The sequence below is a fragment of the Lemur catta genome, chromosome 1 (assembly GCF_020740605.2).
Source record: "Lemur catta isolate mLemCat1 chromosome 1, mLemCat1.pri, whole genome shotgun sequence".
Classification (NCBI taxonomy): domain Eukaryota; kingdom Metazoa; phylum Chordata; class Mammalia; order Primates; family Lemuridae; genus Lemur; species Lemur catta.
In genome coordinates this window covers 131,707,763-131,729,986 of record NC_059128.1, presented here as the reverse complement: position 1 = coordinate 131,729,986, position 22,224 = coordinate 131,707,763, and the positions used below count along the sequence as shown (strand labels likewise).

Here is a 22,224-nt window from a genome sequence, read left to right as displayed (position 1 = left end):
AGTATTCTCAATATCAGATTATACTTCAAAATGGTTTCATGTAATGGATAAAACAGCATCATATCTCGCTATTTTATTATAATTAATTCACACAAAAATAATTGGTATATTTTTGTTAAAGCTAGGTTTGGAAGGCTTAAAAGGAGGAAAAAAGCTTCAACTTTGTATTCTTAAAAGATAATTTTGTTTATGCTATATTTCAGGAGAAGCTATTTCATAGAAAGGCCAAAACTTTTTTATTGAATGTTAAAAGAACTGATTATAAAAGATCTTGTACTAAAATAAATTCAAAATTCAATTAATCTCTTACAGGCCTTGCAAATTAAAAGCAACTATCTTGGTTGTATGGTATTTCTAGAAGCACCTTAATTTCTTTAGAACACTGAATTACAACTTTGATAGCAATGATTTAATAATCAGAAATAAAAAGATGGTCCAATGATTTTAACTAGCTAACAACATTCTAAAATCTCTGATTTATTTATTATATAAACTATGTTTATACAGAAGCTTCTTGCTCTCTTTTATTAAGCTCTATTTCATTAACACTTAATATATTTTAACAACAAATATCTAAAGATTTTCTTTTCTATAAGCTTTCTCAATTCCAAATTAAGAGTAAGTGTTTTTCAAACAATTTTGGCAAAATCACGTAGGCTTACAGGACTCTTAGCTCAGACATGCAAGAGCAATATTTCCACTGTGCTCTTCCCAGAGCACCTCAGGATTCCCCAAAAAGGTTTATTAAAAATTGGAATGCCTAGGATCCACTTTGGACCTACTGAATATGAATCCTTAGTGAGCTGGAGAGTAATCTACATCTTGACAAAATCCCATAGCAGTTTTTCACTGTATTAATATTAATATTATGTTAAGTGAAATAAGCCAGGCACAGAAAGTTAAATACTGAATGTTCTTACTCATATGTGGAAGCTAAAAAAGTTGATAGCACAGTAGAGTGTAGAATGGTGGATACTAGAGTCAGGGAAGGGGAGGAGCGAGGGGGTATAGCCAAAGGCACAAAAGCGCAGCTAGATAGGAGGAATAAGTTCTAGTGTTCTATGACACTAGAGGATGACTATAATTAACAGCAATTTATTGTATATTTTCAAATAGCTAGAAGAGCAAATTTTAAATGTCCCAACACAAAGGAATGATAAATGTTTGAGATGAGGGATATGTTAATTACTCTTATCTGATCATTACACATTGTATACATGTTTCAAAATAATACACTGTGCCCCACAAATATGAATTACTATGTGTCAATTAAAAATAATAAAAAAGTTTAAAAAATCTAGAAAAAAATTTGAGAACCACTGAAATTGGGTCCATCCAGATTTAAGAAATACGAGAATCAGCTATATCTAGATAACAAATGTATTTCACATTTCAGGAAGGAAGTAAACAAGTGTTATTGCTTTAGCCAAGATTAGTTTGCTTATTGTTGCTGGTAGGTATCCACACAGACATTCAGTCTAAGTCACGCCAGACCATAAAAGATGGCCTTCTTTCTAGTACTAACCTTGGGATTTTTTAGTTTCTTTGAATGACTCGAGAATGCTTCTTCCACTCTGGGCTGTTCCTGAATCTTGGATATCTAGACAGTTAGGTACTTCCTGAATCAGAAAGCCCAAATACACTTACTAAAGAATACATTAAAGAGAAGGAATCTCAATTAGTCTAGACTGAGGCTAGGGTAGTCACCAATTTCAGACCTATAGGCAATTTATCCATCCTTACTGACTATAAACAAAGCTTAATATTTCTCTGATGCTTTCAATCAGAAATAACAGCAATTCTCTTTCTTCCTGATTATGATGACCAGGCAGTGTGACAGTAAAGCAGTCCAATTACTTTTTTCTTCAATTAAATTATTTTTGGCTCTGATATTTCAGCAAGGACATACTTTCTATCAAAGACAAAAAATGGATATTGTTAGAGTTGTAAATAGATTCATGTTTCATCTTTTAAACCTAGCATTCAATCTATATACTGAAAATAGTAACATTTTTTGGTTATCCAAATACTATAATCAGTAATTCTGATAAGCAAATGGAGGTGCAATCAACTTAAAAGAAAGTCAGCATGTTGTAACCTGGATCAATATAAGTTTGCGAAACTCTTAAAGCTTGGTGAGTTCTAAATATCCATCTGAAATTAGGTGCCACTGCAAGCAGAATCTTATCCTACCCCAATCCGTTAAAATACACCTAAGTTTGTAATTAATTTTGGATCAGGGCTCCTGGATTTCCTATATGGATTCAATTTGATTATTAAGTATAGATTTCACACCTACTCACCAAAGCCAATGAATTTCGTTATGTGAAAGAATCCTGTAAATGTATAGTCTACAAGTAGCTTCAAATATGAATTTAGACCACCATGTCAAAAGGGTTATAGGCTATGGCTTTGTCTAGGATATAAAAGGAACCTTTGAACAAGAATAATTATACTGACTCTAACTACTGATTTATCTTAATTTATAATTTTTACTCTTGGCCATATACTCCAAGAGTATCTGGCTTGTCATTCAACAATTGTTTCTGATTCTTTCCTTTCAATCTTAAAACCTTGGACTACATTAGGCCTTGTAGCTGAATCAGCTAAATTAGACAACAGAATGCTTTATATGCTCCTGAAGGATGACAGTGGAGATGCTCCTTGCCTGAGGGCCAGACTCTGAGGTGAGTAAACAGGCAAAACTCACACAGAGTCAAAACATGCTTGGAATTCCCTTAGTATGACATTCCTCATACATTGTCTCTTAATAACCCCCGTTTTTCCTGAAATGTCAGGATGGACTGTGGACTTTGGTTGACCCTATATAGAGTTGTTGGCTTCCTTTTAGGACCATATGATACAGAAAATGTCCACTGTGTCTTTAAGCACTAGAGTCACAGTCAGTGCTGCAAATGTGCCCACTTTAAGGGGCACATAGAAACAAGACCAAAGGAGAAAGGCATATTCATGTCTCTCAGGTGAATAATTCAGAAGCACAAGATTACTGTTTGGGGAAAGGTTGGAAAGGGTCCCACTATTTAAATTTGCCCTCTGCATCTCTCTCTGTTCCCAAACTTAGGTAGTTTAATTTCTGTAAGCTAAATGAGCATATGATATGGGTACATTTTATTTGAAAATATTAGCTGTGCCTTTGTAAAAAGGTTTTCTTTCACCCTTAATTAATTTTGGTTGATAATACGTTTTCATATTGTTAATAAATTAGACAGTATTCCTGACTTGATGCATTTTCAAAATTTTTGAAATATATGTGGTTCTTTCTCTTTTCGTTACTGCAAAGGAATTCAGTTCATTCAGTGGAAAATAACGGCAGTGCCAGAGTACACTCAGGGAAATGCAGTAGAAATAACAAAGTTGAAAAAATATATAAAGATGTTAGGAAATATCTTTTTTTCCATCATCTCATATTTCTTCTCAAATAAATGTGTTGTACTACTACTCTGTAAAACATATCTTTACCATTAACAGGGGTGTGCATATTCTGTTCTTTTAATGGATGAAATCATAAAATATATTTATTTGTAAGTTTTTACCAGTTCCAAGCTTATAATTTTGATTGGTCTAAGAAAATATAAGGTGGAAAATTTTTAAAAAGTGAGGCACAAAGAGATTGACACTAAGAGATTAAAACAAGTGTTCAACATGTTTAAATGTGAATGTTGACATTTTTACCCCAAGCATCACCTTAGTTTTTTCTATAGCAATTTGGTTGACAATGAAAAAGCCAATGGATAGTAATAGCCAAAATGAGCAATTAAAATTTTCAAGACGGTAGAAATTTCTGGCCTCAATTATCTGCATAATTCAGTCCAGCCAAATGTGTTGGAATTTTATATTAGTCCGGGCACTGAATTGGGTATTGTGGAAGACACTAAAATGAGTAAGACTGTATTTCTTCTCCATAAAAAATAAATTTTGTTCCCTTATTTCTCCTTTGCTGGTTCCTCCTTCTGTCCTCAACTCCAGGTGGCAAAACTTCAAATCATACAAAACAGGCTATAATGAACAGTGACACTCACTCTCATGCTTGTCCCTGTTCACTACAGTTTCCTGGACTACAAATATTGTTGCCAGTCTCTCATGTATCTTTCAGAGATATTCTCTTTCTACGCAAACATACATGTATTATATGAATATACTTCTAGAATAATGTTATATAATGGAAAACTAACATCATACCTTATGATGCCATGCCACGAGGCTAGTTCCTGGAACCTTTTAGGCTGTTTCCAATTTACACTCTCTCCATGGCTGAGCTCATTCAGTCCCATGAATTTAAACACTATCTGTATGGTAATGACTCTCCAATCTGAACCTCTAATCATAACCCCTTTCTGAAATTTCTGGCGTATGTATCCCTACCTACTCAACATTTTCATCTGCTATCTGATAATTATTTCAGAATTAACTTGTCCCAAACCAAGCTTTATTTCTCTGAACCCTCCTCTGTTTTTTGCTCCATCTTACCTATCTCAAAAGATAAGTAGCACCACCCACCAAGTTGCTGAAACAAAAATCTAAGATGTATCCTTGATTCTTATCTTTCCCTCTCCTTCACTTCTAGTCCATGAGCAAATAATTTGTCTCCTTCCAAAACACACCTTGCATTCATTCATCTCTCCCAACTCAATAATTACCATCCTTGTCCAATTATCATCCCTCCTGTAGACTATCGCACATACTTTCTACTATTCTCTTACTTTGCATTCTGGCTCACTCCCCAAACAAACACACACCCTATTTTCCTTGAAGCAGCCAGAGTTCCATTTTAAAAATATAATAAAATCTGGCTGGGCGCGGTGGCTCACACCTGTAATCCTAGCACTCTGGGAGGCCGAGGCGGGTGGATCACTTGAGGTCAGGAGTTCGAGACCAGCCTGAGTGAGACACCGTCTCTACTAAAAATAGAAATAAAAATTATCTGGACAACTAAAAATATATATAGAAAAAATTAGCCGGGCATGGTGGTGCATGCCTGTAGTCCCAGCTACTCGGGAGGCTGAGGCAGAAGGATCGCTTAAGCCCAGGAGTTTGAAGTTGCTGTGAGCTAGGCTGACGCCATGGCACTCACTCTAGCTTGGGCAACAAAGTGGGACTCTGTCTCAAAAAAAAAAAAAAAAAATATATATATATATATATATATATATGTATAATAAAATCACATCACTCTTCTGCACAAGTTCTAAAATCTAAAGGCTTCCTGTTATCCTGAGAATAAAACCCTCCTTGGCTTACAGAGCCCCCTGTGTCCCAGCACTTCGTTCCCTTTCTGACCTCATCTGATATCACGCTCCCTCCATGCCCAGCGCAAAATGCTCCCAACTCACTGGGCTTCTGTGGATTCCTCATCAAATCAAGCTTGAAACCACTGTGGGGCCATCGCACTTGTCCTTCCCTTTGAAATCTCTTTGCCTTCACTTTGGAGTAGCTGCTTCCTGTCATTCAGATCTCACTTTAATTGTCACCTCCTGGAGAAGCCTTTCCTGGCCACCCCACCTAGAGCATCTCCTGGTTCTTTCAAAGTCAGCAGACTACTCCTCACCGTCTGACATTCTTTGTTTAATTATTAATTCATTTCTTTTCTAGCTTACTAAGCTAAACTCTAAGCTGTGATCTCTAACGGTGAGAACTGTGGCTTTGATTAACACTTGATTATTGCTCTAACTGCCTTAGTGTTTAGATCAGTGCCTGATAGGTGGAAGGTATTCAATACATTGTTAAGTAAACAAATGAATGAATGAATATTATAAGAGCAAAATAATTTTCATTTAAACAATAAACTTGGATGATAATGGCTGATCAAACCAAGGTCTCTTCAAAAGGACAAGCTTTAAAATGATACCAACACATAAACTCCTGTTATTCTTATTAGTTTTGCTACATTTTTCCTTACATTGCCCTGTTTATTTCTCTTACCATAGTATTCATCACTATGAACTCTATTTTCTCTATATCTATTCGCTTAAAATCTATCTCCCCTAGGAACATTCATACACTGGTGGTGGGACTGCAAACTAATGTAACCTCTGTGGAAAGCAATATGGAGATACCTTAAAGAGATACAAGTAGATCTACCATATGATCCAGCAATCCCACTACTGGGCATCTACCCAAAAGAACAAAAGACATTCTATAAAAAAGACATCTACACTTGAATGTTTATAGCAGCACAATTCACTATTGCAAAAATGTGGAAACAACCCAAGTGCCCAACAATACATGAGTGGATTAATAAAATGTGGTATATGTATACCATGGAGTACCACTCAGCTATAAGAAACAATCGTGATATAGCACCTCTTGGATTTTCCTGGATAGAGCTGGAATCCATCCTACTAAGTGAAGTATCCCAAGAATGGAAAAATAAGCACCCCAAACCATCAAATTGGTTTCACTGATCAACACCTAAGTGCACATATAGGAATAACATTAATCAGGCATCGGGCAGATGGGAGAGGGGAGGAGGGGATGGGTGTAGACATACATAATGAGTGAGATGTGCACCGTCTAGGGGATGGACACTCTTGAACCTCTAACTCGGGGCAGGGGGCAAGGGCAATATACATAACCTAAACATTTGTACCCCCATAATATGCAAAAATAAAAAAAAAAGAAAGAAAAAATCTATCTCCCCATTCTAAAAATGGGGGCTCTGTTAGGGAAGTAATTTTTGTCTCTCTTTTTTCACCACTGCAGGCACAATCTTGAATAGTAACTTGAACACAGACACTCCAAAATTTTTGCTGAATGAGTGAAAATATAAGATGTAGTTGAAAACGATTGATTCAGGTCTTCTCAATTTGCAGTGAGGAAACAAAAGCACTCTTAGGTGGAAGAAATGGGCCAAGTATTTTAAGTAAGCACTTTCGATCATGAATCTGCTTATGTGTTCCTATAACTCCAATTCTGTTAGACCCTAGGCAAGCTATTACGAACATTTTGCCTTCATTTTCGCTTCCTGAAAAATGGGAATTAAAGGCAACAAACAAACCAATTAAAATTATCTTATCTTTTTAGAGCAAGCCCAACTTGAGAGTTTGGTAATTACCACCAACTGATTATCATTCAAGGATAAATGCGCACAAAGAAGAAAGTAAGAATGATGGAAGAAAAAAGAATCAGAGGGGCATTTACTGTGCTGCTTAGGATAAGACTTCTCTTGTTTTGTTGAATTTGTTCATAAATGCTCTAAAGTCTGGGGAAATGCTGCTGGGTAGGAAAGGAAAAGTTTTGAAGCTTACAGGTCTAAGGAGAAATTAATAAAATGCAGTGGGGAAATTAAGTTGAACAAAAGTGCAATGAGGCATGGTTAAACCAATTAATTAAACAGGTTTTGATATGTATATAACAGGGTTGCTGAAGAATTAAAAGTAAACCCAAGATTTAAATGAGTGTTTGGTATTTAACAAAACACCAAACAGTAATTTGCATAAAACTCACAGTTTTTAAAGTACTGTTCTTTGATGAATTCCTTCCTCATTCATGTGCCTCACCACCTTTCTTTTCTCCATTAATCTTAAGACTTTCAATAATATGCAAAAGTCTTAGGCTTTGTTTGATTCTCTTCTACAGTCTTCTTATGCCAATTTCAAAACCATGGTACATTCTTGCAGCATGAAGTATAAAAAGATTTGTTTTTCAGTAGGACATCTACAATTTTTCAGAAAGTAATGAAGATTAGCTTTCTTACTGCACTGGCAGCCTGGCAGGTGGGAGGCAGAACAAGTGAGATTATCAAAACCAAAAGCTGGGAGTCACAAAGATGGATGTTTAATTCCAAATTTATCATTTAAGAGCTCTGAGATCCTGCACAAATATTAATAATTTAGCTCCTATAAACCTCAGTTTCCTCCATGGTGACAATGTTGTCAAGGGTGATATTTGAAAATTCCTTGACACAATGTCTGGCAGAGACATCTCTCAATAAAATGGAAGTATGAACACTAGGAAGCAGATTCCAACTTGTGGATATGTTTTGATTGCCAAAATTGCTTGTTTGGAACTTTAAACATATATTTCCACCAAAACTATGTGTTTTAAAAAATGAAATGGGTAGTGGTAGGTACATTTCTAGATGAGTCTCCAAAACTTTCATTTACCATAGTATTATTTGAGTTGAGAACTATCCTAATTACACTCTGGTTAAAGTGGTCAACTGATCCTGGTTTTCCCTAGACTTTGTTGGTTTTAGCATGGAAAGTCTCTCGTATTGAGAAACCCTCCAGTCCCAGACAAACCTAATTATGATTCCTTCATTAGGAACTTAATCATTATTCATTTGTTCATTCATTCTTCTGCAGTACCAGGTACGTTATTAGACTCTGGAGATGTAAGAACAAATTGGATATGGTCCTTGCCTTTAATAAACTTAGAGCCTAGTAAAGGAAACAGACAAACGAACAAGCTTCCACAAGCCCTAAACCAAATGCTAATGATGGCAGTTTGCCCAGGATGCCGGGAAACACAGGCGATGGGCGCCTCACAGGGACTCAGACAAGGTGACCACTGAACTGGATCTCGAAGCAGGTACGCAGCTCACACCATGGCCTCCTACTAAATTCTTTTGGACATTTCCCATTTCCGAGCTCAGTATTATTTAAATATACATATTAAAATGCCATCTCTTTCGATTCCCTTATACATTGTTATTTAAACAGATTTTGAATAACTTCTGATATGCATATAATCTTTATGGAATCGTTGTAAAATATAAATATAAATAACCATAAACACTTGATTTTATAGCAATCCTTCCCACTCTGGGATATAGAACTAAGTTAAAATCTACTTTTAAAAATGCAAACTGCCTGCTTGCTTTTTTTTATTATTTGGAACTCATTTCACAAAGGAAATGACTGGAACAACATGTTAGATTGAAAACAAAACAGAGGTTGTTATAAAGAATATCCTCCTAGCTACAACACTGCGGTGGTTGCCCCAAAGTTAGTGAGTTAACAATGTTTCCTAAAGCTTTTTATCAAAGAATTGGCCTTCTATTTTTTTATCCTTCAATAACTTTTAAAGTATCCCTGGAACATGCCTTTATCATTACGGCAAATGCTGCAGCAGGAGGGTGATAAGACACAGACGGCTTATACAACCGAAAACCCTGGTGCAACATTTGCTCACTAACAGCGTGAATATTTGCTTTTCCACCTGGGGGAAGAAGCAGATTTTTCATAGACTCTGAAGGTGAGAAGGTGACTTATTCCCGGACAGACTGTAAGCTCCATGGGAGGAAGGGACCATGTCTATATTCTTCACTGCCGTGTTTCCAGCCCCTGGGACATAATTAATGCACAAAAATGTTGAGTAAATGACAAAATAAATTTATGTCCTCATCCTGCATTTCCAACAAATGATTATTCAGTCTCTGGAAAACTCTAGAAACTGAACAACTCAGAAGGGGGAAGAGGGGGAGGTGGCTGAGGGATCAAAAATTACCTATCTGGTATAATGTAGGCTATTTGGGTGACAGATAAACTAAAAGCCGTGACTTCACCACTATACAATTTATCCATGTATCAAAAAAATCACTTGTACTCTTTAAATCTATTGAAATTTTAAAAAGGAAAAAAAGAAAAAAAAAGAAATTGAACAATTCTCTTTGCCACTCATGAAAATCATTAAATCTCTTTGATAGCAGCAAATTATGCAGCTTAAGTTTCAAAGTCAGTTAATTATAACATGGAGCCAAAATCACATGTTTTATTTCTGTAGGGGCCAGGTTGTGTCAGCCTCAGATGACACCTCTAATTTTGAGTAATATCTGTAAAGATACTGTATGGGAACTTACAAAGAATGTGCATGTGATTATTATAAACCATTCTTGCTATGAAAAAGATATCTCATACCATGCTTTCTATAGAATGTGGACCAAAATTATCAATTTATAGACTCATCCACTATAATTACCATGTTTCTTAAGCCCCATAGAGAATTACAAATATATGTCAGATAATGATTTTATTGACTGCAAAGGTTCTTAGTAGTTTTGAGCATGTAGACAAAGGAAAATACTAAAATCTTCACTTCTGAGCATATATATATATTTTTGCATTTTGGTCATGGTATACTATATACATATTTTTTACTCACATACACTTGTTAATGCACACATAATCTCCACAGTTGACATACATTTAAAATTCAATGGGAGAGGAGAAGCAACAAGTCTTTTTAAAATTTTTTTTACTATTGTTTTTACCTTTGAAGTTTACTACACCAACTGCAGTTGAAGCCGATCTGAGAGGATATGCAGGGGCCACAACCATTAAACTGGAGACATGCTGGGGAATATTAATAGAAGAGAATAGATTCGTCAAGACTAATTGGCAGCTTGGGAGGAAAAAAAAGATTGCTCAACCAAAATAAAAATCACCATCTGTCCCCATATATATACTCAGGATCAAAATACCCTTGCATGCCAAACACAATTATAATGATAATTATATAATTATCACAATTATAATTATTGAACAGATCAGATCATAAAACTTGCAAATTATTTTTTTTTCTGCCTGTGTTCACATATTAACTTACTCGGTAATGGGGTCATCTCCACAGCTGAAATATTGGTAATTTTTGACATTTGTAGCTCTACTCGGTGGTATTCATAAATTGTTCTTCTTCGAACATCTATAAAAACAAAAATTAAAAGGAATCAACTACAATATTTCCTCACCTATAATATGATAACATTTTAATAATGGATGTAGACTTTATTCACTTTTCACTTGATGTGATTTTAAAATTAAGCTTCACCCCGTAAAGACATTGATTATTATTAAAAAAACTAAAAATCATGTGCCTGTGTACACAAAAGTCTTTATCAATGAAGTTGAAAGTGTTGATTAGGGTCTCAGGTATCTCACTTACCTAGCAGGGCTCCAACCCATTGTCACCCAAAGTGTACTAAATATTTTTTTGATATATTTAAAAATTTTGACACATGAAATCAAAAATGTAAGATGACACAATTTCTCCCAAACTAAAGCTTATGTGTTTAGGAATGGGTTGCAATTAAAAATGTTTCTCAGTAAAGTTAATGCCAGAATAACAATGTGATTGCTTTAAAAGTTTAGAATAAATTTCTTTAATAAAAGTAAAAACATATGGCATGGTGACTATAGTTAATAATACTATATTACACTTGAAATTCAATAAGAGAATAGATTTTAAGTATTCTCAACACATATATGCACACACACACAAATGGTAACTATGCAAGGTGAATGTGTTAATTAGCTTGATTGTGGTAATGATTTCACAATGTATACATATATCAAATCATCATGTTGTACATCTTAAACACATACAATTTTTATTCCTCAATTATACCTCCAAAAAGCTGGAGGAAAAAAAGAACTTAAATCATTTAAAAAAATCAGTATCACTATGTATTACATATATAATATCATACCTAAGGTAGCTTAATAATTAGCACTTATATTGTATGATGTTATTTATAATTCATTAGCAAATCGATCAATGTCCCTGAGGAAAGACTAGATGGAGAGTTTGATAAGAACTTTATTAAAAATCAGAAAAATATAAACAAACATATTTTACAACAAAACAAAACATTTAAATAAACTTAAAATCCCCTTTTAAGCCTTCTACAAATGTGCTTGCCTGGGTTTGGTAAATGTAAATAGGAAATGTTATCAGTGTTTTATTTCACTCTTGGAATGCTTATAGTGACAGGCATGCATTTCGTGAATACTATCATATCTATAAGGAATTATTTGGGAACGTGTACGTTATTTTTAAAATATCATAGTATTCAATTTTGGGAAGTAATGTCACAGTGGTTAATAATACATGCTCTGGAATAGCCTGTCTGGGTTCAAATCCCAGTTTTGCTACTTGGTATCTGTGGGACCTAGGGCTCTCTTTGTTAGCTTTTCTGTGCCTCAATTTCCTCACCTATAAAATAGGGATAATAATACTTGCATCACTGAGTTGTTTTGAAGATGCAAATGAATTGAAAACTGCCTAGAATAGTCCCTTGCCCATTGTAAGTGCTCAATAAATGCTAGGTATAATTTTTATCTAACTTCCATATGGCAACCACAGATCCTACTAGTTACACACTGGATTTATAATTTCTATAGACCTAAACTCACTGAAATCACACTAAGATCCTAGAATCAAACTTCTAGAAATTTATCTTCAATCTTATCTTAGAGAAAGTTAAATGTTTATTAAAGTCATTAGACCCAATAATGATTTCCTGTAAGACAAAGAGCAGGAGTGTGGTGGATAATGAGTTACTTTTAGTAAAAGTGTTCAAAAGAAGGAAGATACCTAAAAATTTAAGAGATCGTAGAGGGACGACAAATATTCACTTAAAACCTACAAATATCTCTACTTTTCTCTACTCGCATCTTTCATGCATTATTGACCATGAAATTCTACTCCAGAAGTAGTGCGGAGAGGAACAAAACAAACTCTTAAGGGTAGGAGTAGCTCTAGGGCTACTCTGAAAATATCTTCAGGATTATCAGATGAGAAAACACTCTTTTAAAAAACCTAATCCAATTAATTTCTTTTGGGTATAACTGAAAGATGCATATAAACTCTTCAAAGAGTTAAACTTCATCAAAAATTAGAGAAAATGTTCATTTCATGGTACATAATAAGGTTTCATGAGGAATATAAATCATACCGTATTTTTTTTAACTTTTAAGGCAAATAAGAAGATTGCTCATCTTCTGCCTTTGTCTAAATAGGATGAGTTCCTACATATTGCTTTCCCATGCATTTTGCTAAACAATTTAGTTCTTATTAAATAGAAATAAATAAATAATAAAAAAGATCTTGTCATAAGATTACTAGGATGGGAGTTCTTGACTCTTCATGCTAAAGTTTGCACAGCATTGATCATATTTATTGGTGCTTAAAATATTAGTATTCTTTTTATTTCATATCATACTTTGAAAATCTCAACTACTGATGATGACTGTGAAGCCTCTGAGAGTTAATTATTGAGCACATATTTGTAGTAAAGAGAAAGAAAGAGTGACTATTTTTGCTATGCTAGTTCTATTACCTGCTCAAAGACTTCCAACTATTGGGAGGAGATAAATTTAACAACACCAAAATTAATGAGAATAATTTTTGTCTGATGACCTGCCAAGTAATGACAGTTGCCAAATGGTCATTTCTGTAGTATTTCAGAGATACCCCTGTCAGAAGCAAGTAATTAGGAATTTATTTACTGGTTGCCCCTGCCAATGCTAGAGGCTTTCATTTGATTCCAAAAATGTTTTAGCTCATGTGTCTTCTTTAAATATAAGCCAGAATAATGTTGAACTAAGCATTTAGTCTAATGATGGTGACATAACTTTAACTATTCTTACAACTTTACAATATCAAGATCAACTACAATATTCACCCATTAGAGGCTCTTAAAAATTAAAAAAAAATTAAATCTGAGCAGATTAACAGAGAAAATATAGTTTGGTGATCAAAATCTTAAGGTGATGGGATCCAAAGTGCAAATATTAAATTGCATGTTTTAGAAAGCATGATCAATACCAGCAGGAGGTTCCAAGTGATCATATGGCAACACCAAGGATCCTTTTCCATTAATATCCACTCCAGCTGAAGTGAGCACAGACTAATGAGCACCCTGTGACATGACTAGCCCTGATCTAGTTTGTCTCTCTCGAAAGCTAACATTCACACAGAGAATATATAAGGAATTTCCTAAGTTGGTCTATTCTTATATTTGTATAAACAGCCTAATATTTTTGTCTGAATTGTCAAATAAATGATTTGTTAACATTTCCTTATTTATGTGTTGCTGATGCTTAATGATTGACCCCAGCCAGTTATATCTCAGTTATTTTCTAGTTCAAATTGAGACCAACAGATAGCACTCTTTATTGAGCGCTCTTTAATGTAAGTAGCTGCACAACTACAAGGTTCATTCCCAGTATGAAGACCTAGGAAAAAGACTCTTATGGTAAAAAACGACACTATTACAAAGGTTACACGCTTCCCACACAAAATTTGCAATGCATTAGCAGAATTAGGGAATTGGAGTTGTTAAATAAAGCACACATAAATACAAAATGTGTTAGCCATAACTATTTTTTTTCAAATTCCTACTGTATTTCCAGTTCTATTAGATAATAACGCCATTAAGCATTAGATAAAACAACATAAACTTTCGGTGACTGTAAAGTGCTAATCTAAACCTCTTAGGTTTCCCTCCATAATTTCCTCACTGCTTGCAAAGTTTCAGGACACAGCTAAAGCCTAAATGGCCAGATTTCCTAAGTTACTTGAGCACGTGTAAAGGAAATAAAAAAAAAAAAAAAAAACAGGGCAGAAAACAATGCTCACATCTCTCTTCCTCCAAGGTATATTTTACTGACGGCTTAATCAAGCTGCATTTCTTGATTTTCTTCAGTAATCACTTTGCCCTGAACTTGAAATCATCCCAACATATAGAAATGGTAAATTCTCAAGGTGATGGGTACCCCATGATCATTACACTTTCTATGCATGTAAAAAACATTCACGTTTCCCTTAAGCATGTAAAATATAATATTATGTATCAATAAAAAAAAGAGAGAACCAGAAGCAGCAGTGGGACAGTAGATAGTCCATGTAGTGTCACAGTGGGCTGGTGTGCCAGCTGGGCTGCAAGCCTGTGACCAACATGGTGATTCCACTGGCTTCCCCAGGGGGGACACACCTCCCTGCCCCTGAGTCTCATGGGAAGATTGCATAATATACATTTGCTGTGTCATTAAACCTCCTTTTTTTTTCCCTGAGAGAAAGGAGACTGTGACTTCATTAAATGAAATTGGGCAAAATGCAGTAAGATTTCTTTATTTTAAAATCAAATGTTCAAAAAGTAGCATTTAATGCTAAATCACTCAGATGTTTGGCACTCATGGGAAGGAAAAAAAAAAGCATATTTTATTTTATTTTTTAATTCTTTTCTTTTGCTATTTATTTATTTTTATTGATATATCCTAATTTCAAGAAACAAAACTTCCTACAGCAAAATTCAGTTGGAGGAATTAGCATGCAGGCATGTTTATAAATGTAGGCAACTGGTATTACTTAAAATTAGTAAGAAAGAGTAGGTCAAAAGAGAAATACTCATAATGTAAAGGGGAAAAGTGCGAAATAATAAAGGCAAGGGAAAGTGAATTTGAAAAAAATGTGAAAGAGAAAAGTGAAAAAGCTAATATCTGAGTTCATAATTCAAAACAAAAAGGCAGATAAAACTGGATAGAAAAATTCAGCTTAGATTATTTTTGAGAACTGCTTTGGCTGCTTTCCCGTGTCTTCCCTAGTGAGACAGCTACAGAGTGGAATTTGCAAATATGAACTTTTGATTCACTATTTTGAATAAAATAATAGTACATTAAATTGGGTTTCCCTTTTTCAGACCAATAAATCCTTTCCTTATAGGTACCCAATAAATATATGTCGAGGAAATAAATGTTTAAATTCCTTGAATTTTTAACAATGCATTAAAGTTCTTTCCATGATGTTTAGGATTTTATTTTAGAAATAAAAACTCAAGCTTTAGTAAATAAACTGTGACGCAACTCTAAATCGGTAAAAATTTACTTTCTCTGAGAGCGTTGTATAGGATTAAATGTTAATGAATGAATAAATAAAAAAAAGATACGAAGAAAGAACTTAACCACAAGTCCCTGAAGGAACACGTTCTTGTTTATAGAAACTCTAGAAATATTCTCCAATATGTTAAAATTGATTAATCTGTGATACCTAATATCCAAAAAATTCTTAGATTTTTTTAATTCTCTTTAAAAATCAAGTCAGAGTCAATTAAATAGGGCACATTAAAAATGTATGTATTAAAACAATAAAATGTCAATTGCATAATGCTTTCTATCTTGGCAGTGACTTATGAGAAGTCATTGCATAAAAAATGTTATGATTTCTATTTATTTCTCCTTTTGTTGAGTCTTTGTGAGCTAGTGCATACTTGAGAACCTAAGTACCTAATGAAACTATGCTGTAAAGAGAAGTGATTTTATCTTCTGTAAAAAGAATAATTTTGAAGGGTTTTCCATTTTTATGAGAGTGAAGGTAAGATGACACAATTTACTGAAGATTTGTACACTAATCTGTCCTTAAATGAATGCAATGACCCTGGTAACTTTGAAATAACAAATGCAGCTCAGTTTCTCTAAAAGGGCTTGAACTGGATTGTATAAAATATTGTGAAAGAAAAAACATCTTCAGTTTTTTTCCGAGATTATTTATATTCTATATAGTCTTGACCACATTTTTAATTATAGTTGCTAAGTTATAATGAGTGTGTACCACATCAAAATTACAAATTGCTTTCATGGGGAAAATCAGTTATAATGGTTATATTTGAAAGTTCATTAAAGAAATATACTTGAAAATTTTTAATTTAATCATATCTAATATTCCAAGCCCTTTTAAAAAGCAAAGAAGAAGTAAAAAGAATGTTCATGTAACTACTATACTTGGTAGTCAGTATTTTATTTAAATATGTGGATAGGGTCTATTATTGCCCTGTCCTATATAAAAAGCCACTAGTCACATGTGGCTTTCTATTTAAAATCAATTAATCAAATCCAGTTAAAAATTCAGTGCCTTGGGCTCACCAGCCACATTGTAAGTGCATAGTAGCCACCTGAGGGTTCAGATGCAGAACATTTCCACTGACCCCAGAAGTTTTATACTATTGTTTCCTTGAAAATTAAAGATTAAGATATTTTGTCTATTTAATAGGAAAAACTCTTATTTTTGTTTAAGTTTAGTTTATTCACTCTCTAAATATAATTTTAGTCAACTTCTTTGAAAAATTGCAGCCTGGTCTGTAAGCTTATGAGACCATGTATGGCAAAATATATACATACAAATGTTCGTCTAAGAGTTCTATGATCCTCTAAGTATTTTCATTTTTTTATTAGTGTTTTTTGAGACAGGGTCTGTCTGTTGCCCAGGCTAGAGGGTAGTGGCAAGATCATAGCTCATTGCACCCTCAAACTCCTATGCTTAAGTGATCCTCCCGCCTCACCCTCCTTGGTAGCTGGGACTACAGTAACTCACCACCACACCTGGCTGATACTTTTCATTTTTTTCAAGAGGACGTCACTATGTTGCCCAGGCTGGTCTCAAACTACTGGCCCCAAGTGATCCTCCTACTTCAGCCTCCCGAGTTGTTAAGTATTAAGACATAAGTCACTGTTCCCAGCTTATTTTTAAAATATATTTGCTCTACAAGTTAATTGTCAGTTTTATTTCTGAAAATGCTTAATGTTTCTTATTGAGCTGTAAATAATAATAACCAACAAAGCAAAGGGACATTAGAGCACAAACAATGTCAATGAATTTAAAACAGAAGATGCCGATGAAAAGAAGCTCGACATTAAGAAAGTACCAGATAATGTACTGCTCGTTAGAAGAATAAAGTGGAATATTCTAAGGGATTCATAAATAGTCATTATCCTAACTGGTAGTAGAACCATTTCAAGTTAGGTCAGCTGCTTTCCAGATCGGTTTTTAGTGCTAGAATCCTGCGTGTGTCTGTTAAAGCAACTTTCTCATTACTTAAATGACACAGCCTTAAGTTTTCCAAATTAAAGAGATACATGGAATGGGCGGATTTCCTGGGTTTTGTGCTGGAAATGTTATTCCCTTCAAGCTCAGAAGGTAGAGAAACAGTGAGGCATGAGGAAGAAGGCCAGTGCCTCAGAGATTAAGACTGAAATTCAGAATGTTAAATTGGAGGAGAGAGAAACAAACAAATGTGAATGACTGTGTCTGTACCCAGGAAGACCTCTGCACTCTGTAAAGGCTTTGGAGGGACAGACATAAGCCGAGGCTGAGAAATAATTATTTCATAGAGCTATTTAACAAGAAATTATGGAAATTACAAATGACCCCTGAATATATGACAATGTTAAAACTTTCTGACAATCAAAAGACAATTAGAGGCCGGGCGCGGTGGCTCACGTCTGTAATCCTAGCACTCTGGGAGGCTGAGGTGGGTGGATCGCTCGAGGTCAGGAGTTCGAGACCAGCCTGAGCAAGAGTGAGACCCTGTCTCTACTAAAAATAGAAAGAAATTATCTGGCCAACTAAAATATATATAGAAAGAATTAGCCGGGCATGGTGGTGCATGCCTGTAGTCCCAGCTACTCAGGAGGCTGAGGCAGGAGGATCGCTTGAGCCCAGGGGTTTGAGGTTGCTGTGAGCTAGGCTGATGCCACGGCACTCACTCTAGCCAGGGCAACAAAGCGACATTCTGTCTCAAAAAAAAAAAAAAAAAAAGACAATTAGAGCAACAATGAAACACCTTGCACTGCTTATTAAATTTGCCAAGTTCAAAAATAAATAATAGTGTCTGAAATAATAATAGTGTCTGAAAGAATTTGGGGAAATAGGATATCTAATATAACATAATTAGATATCCCATTAGTGGTGGGGGAGTAAATTAGTACATTTTGGAAAGCAATTTGTGAAAATACATGAAAAAAACCCCACAGTATTAGCATTCAACATTTACAAATTCATTTTTTAAGAATCAGATGCATGTAAAAATTTAAAAACAAGGATGTTCAGCACCGTTTTACTGATAATTAATATGTGAAGCAACCTATGTGACCAACCACTGAAGAGACAGGTCGCCTAAATTGTGAAACAAATGAACTCCTTGTGGCCATTAATGACCACATTTTACACAGGTATTTGACGTGCAGGAAAAAATGTGTTGTACATATGAAAGGGAAAACAGGTGGCAACAATATTTATAGCACAATGCCAATTTTCTTAATGTGTGTATATTTGTGTGTATATATATGATAAATGAAAAGTTGGATGCAGATACATGAAAACATTGGTTTTTTCTGTAGTAGATTTACAGGTAATTTAAATTTTAGTCTTTGGGTTTCACGTTTCTTTATAAATTACTCTGATTAAAATGTGCTATGCTTCTAAGCATAATAAGTATATTTTGAAATGAATAACCAAAGTCAGTCATTGTATGTGCAGATCTATTTTTCATATCTGTATCTGTGGAGATTGAATCTGCTGATCTCTGTGGTTCTCTCTATGTCTAATGTTTTACAAATACATTTTGTGAAAACCGTAAAGTGATGCAGACAAAAGTATACACAGGCAGAACGACACAGGTCTTATGAAGAGACATAATACACACAATGTTACACTCAGAAAGAACTAGAGTTCCAGAGAGCCCTTGTCAAAGTGTTTCTTAGTAGAATTCCCTGTAGTTCCACTCTGACAAGCATGTGGCCTGGGCTGATCTCTGACTCAGTGTCACTGTCCATTAAAGTGCTGATGACGGAAAAAACAGTAAGTACAAGTATAGCACTTACGTTGTGCCAGGTACTGCATGCTATGTATACATTGCATGTTGGGTACTAAGGTGCTCATTTTATATGTAAAGAAAATAATAGACATTAAATAAAATGCTTCAGGTCTCATGACCAATATTAATACTATGATATCTCTTATTTCTGTACCTTTAACAAATTTTCATCTTTTATTTTTCTAATATAAGGGTTAATTTCACCACAGACTTTTTCCTTTTTATTTCTTTTTCTTTTTTTGATGAAGCAAAGGAAGCCTTGTAATTTCAGACCTATTTATCAATTTACTAACAATGCCTGAATTCCCTTTGATATTTAAACTATCAGATCACCTGATCCTTTTTGAAAGATGAAAGCTACCTTCATGAATTATGCTTGAAAGTTACAATGAAATCATTTACTATTGGAAAGTCTTTAAAAAATAAAAAGAAGTTTTTTTGTGGTGGATGTTATAAGGAATGGGGGGGGAGAAATCTTAATAATAAATAAATTAAAATTGCCTTACAGTTTTTGAATGCTTTATCAAACCTTCACCAAATCTGATAAGAATGGTATAGCAATGGTGGTCCCACTGGGAAAAATTATTTTCAAGGCATTCCTATGTTCCCATGGCTAGATTAAGGCAAGAGTCTAGGTTGAATACCCCATGTAACCAAAGTGATTAAAAGAACAGAAAATTGATCTTATGAGAACAGGGTCCTATGTAATACACCTTGGAATATAGAAGAAATGAAACCACTAATTACTTAGGATAATGATTAATTGTTTCCTAAATCTACTCAGGGGAAAAAGGGGGTAACAGAGATAAATGATTTAAATTCCCTACAAAGATAATTGCTAATAGTGAGGGCTATTAAATATGGGAACAGATTTTTTTGAAAAGGACTAAGTTCTGATTACATGATTAAGTAACATACAGATCTCTAGGAATCACCTTATTTCTCACAAAAAAAATAATACTTACAAAACATATCATGCTAACTTGGGGCTATCTTAATCTATGCTTTTTTTTTTAAAGCTGAGAATACTTTTATACAGAAGCTCGTGTTACAGACACTGTTACACTTTATAAATGTGGGAACAGATTTTTAAGGAGATTGAAATTTCTGTTCCCAAGAACATTTTTAAGTAGAACACATCGATTCCAATTTTCTTGCTCTAATATGGTCCCGTCTAGCTGCAGGGATGGAGAAATTAGAAACCCAGAACTTTCACTCCTTCGTGGCTAATTTTCTCAGGATGGAACAGTAAGGTGAACAGGAAATGTGAATGCCCTCCTAGCGTGCAGCCTGCCCGAGAACAGCTTTTTTCTGAACTCTAAGTCATGTGTTTTAGATGACTGTTGAGTCCCAAATCTTAGAAATAATCTGATTGCAAAATTCATATGAATTTTGCCAATGTATTCAATGAAATTTATATTTGGAATGATATTTTCTCCCTGAAACACAACAGTTACCCTTTTACAGCATAACAAGTGATACTTGCTGATTAAAATACATTCATAAAAAAATTATTTTGTATTTTGGTGCATCTTTTTCTCTCAATGATAATACAACAGAACAATATAGACTAAAAGGCCTTCTGAGTTAGCTGCATATAAAATTCAGGGATGAAAAGAACCAACAAATAAACTAAAACTAGTGTTTCCTTTTACTTGTGCAATAATTGACTCAAGTCATGCTTGATTTAACACTTCTGAAAGAAAGAATGTGAGAACACTCCTCCTCAAACAGAAGCCAGCTTTGGCTCTCCCAGGGCTCAGCCTCTTATTTAAGAGCTCTGTCAGGATGCCTTTATGTTGCCTACACATACTAATATATCCTTGCTTTGTTCACAGTACAGTTTAGGTTCTGGAAAATCTGCCTTGATTTTCAACAATTCTCTTGAATATTATCTCCCACAAATTCTCAGCTAACAAGGAGAAACCCCGTGGAGGATGCATGTTCTTCACCCAGCAGAACTGTTATGTATGAATGTCATTCTAAAGGATAGTTGTAAGATAACACTATAATGTTTCTAGCCAATCCATCCCTCTGAAAAGTCTAAATAGTTTCCACTCCATTTACTTTCTATATTTGAGACGATATAATTAAGTAGAATCACCTAAAGTCAAGACCAAACAGCATATGCATGTCATAAATTGTCTACCACTGTAATGAAATAAAAGAAGAAAAAGAACTTTGAACAAAAGGGAAAGAAATAATGTAATCTTGAGATAGGCACATTTAAGACACAAACACCTCCAGTACTAACACACCAAAGCATCTCTCAAGACTCTTCTTGAAGTAGTAGAGGTTTAAAAACCAGAAGCTTTCAAAGAATGGCTATTTATATTGTAAGAACTGCTACAAAATAGAGTTAACATTTTGATGTTCTAATATGGTAAGCAGTTGCCCATAGTAACATATATATTTTTATTCTACAAAATGTGAACTAGACTAGATAGGCAAACATAATTTAAACAAAGAAAATATGTATCTTCTCTGGTAGGTATAGCACCATCCAAATTTTTATTTACCTAAATTTATAGTTTTTCTTTCATCTTCCTTTAGATTCCCAAATAGTTTTACAAAAATATATTAAACATAAAATAGCATAGAACTACTGTTTTGCTTATAAACTTATTTAAAATAAACATGGAAAGTCATATACCTATCAATCAAATAGTTTGTCACTGTTTTATGTTCTTCTTATTAATAGAACAACTATATCTGCTCAACCAAGCCAAACATCCCAAAGAATCCAAAATTACACATTCTTGTGTGGCTATTTCATTTCTCTTTACCTAAATGATTAGTTCAAGAGTAATGGAGATAACCCACTCCAACAGGAATTATAA

General features: G+C 34.3%; 1 protein-coding gene across 4 annotated transcripts in view; it reads right to left on the bottom strand.

Moving 5' to 3' along the window:
- PLXDC2 (plexin domain containing 2) overlaps positions 1–22,224 on the bottom strand; it is a 374,582-nt gene that overhangs the window by 69,336 nt on the left and 283,022 nt on the right. For all 4 annotated transcript variants that reach the window (XM_045534450.1, XM_045534460.1, XM_045534432.1 and 1 more), the window contains 2 exons: positions 10,564–10,659; positions 10,229–10,310 (listed from right to left, as the gene is read on the bottom strand). In XM_045534450.1, the coding sequence (XP_045390406.1) occupies positions 10,229–10,310; positions 10,564–10,659 (178 nt within the window). The remainder of the gene's footprint in view (positions 1–10,228; positions 10,311–10,563; positions 10,660–22,224) is intronic.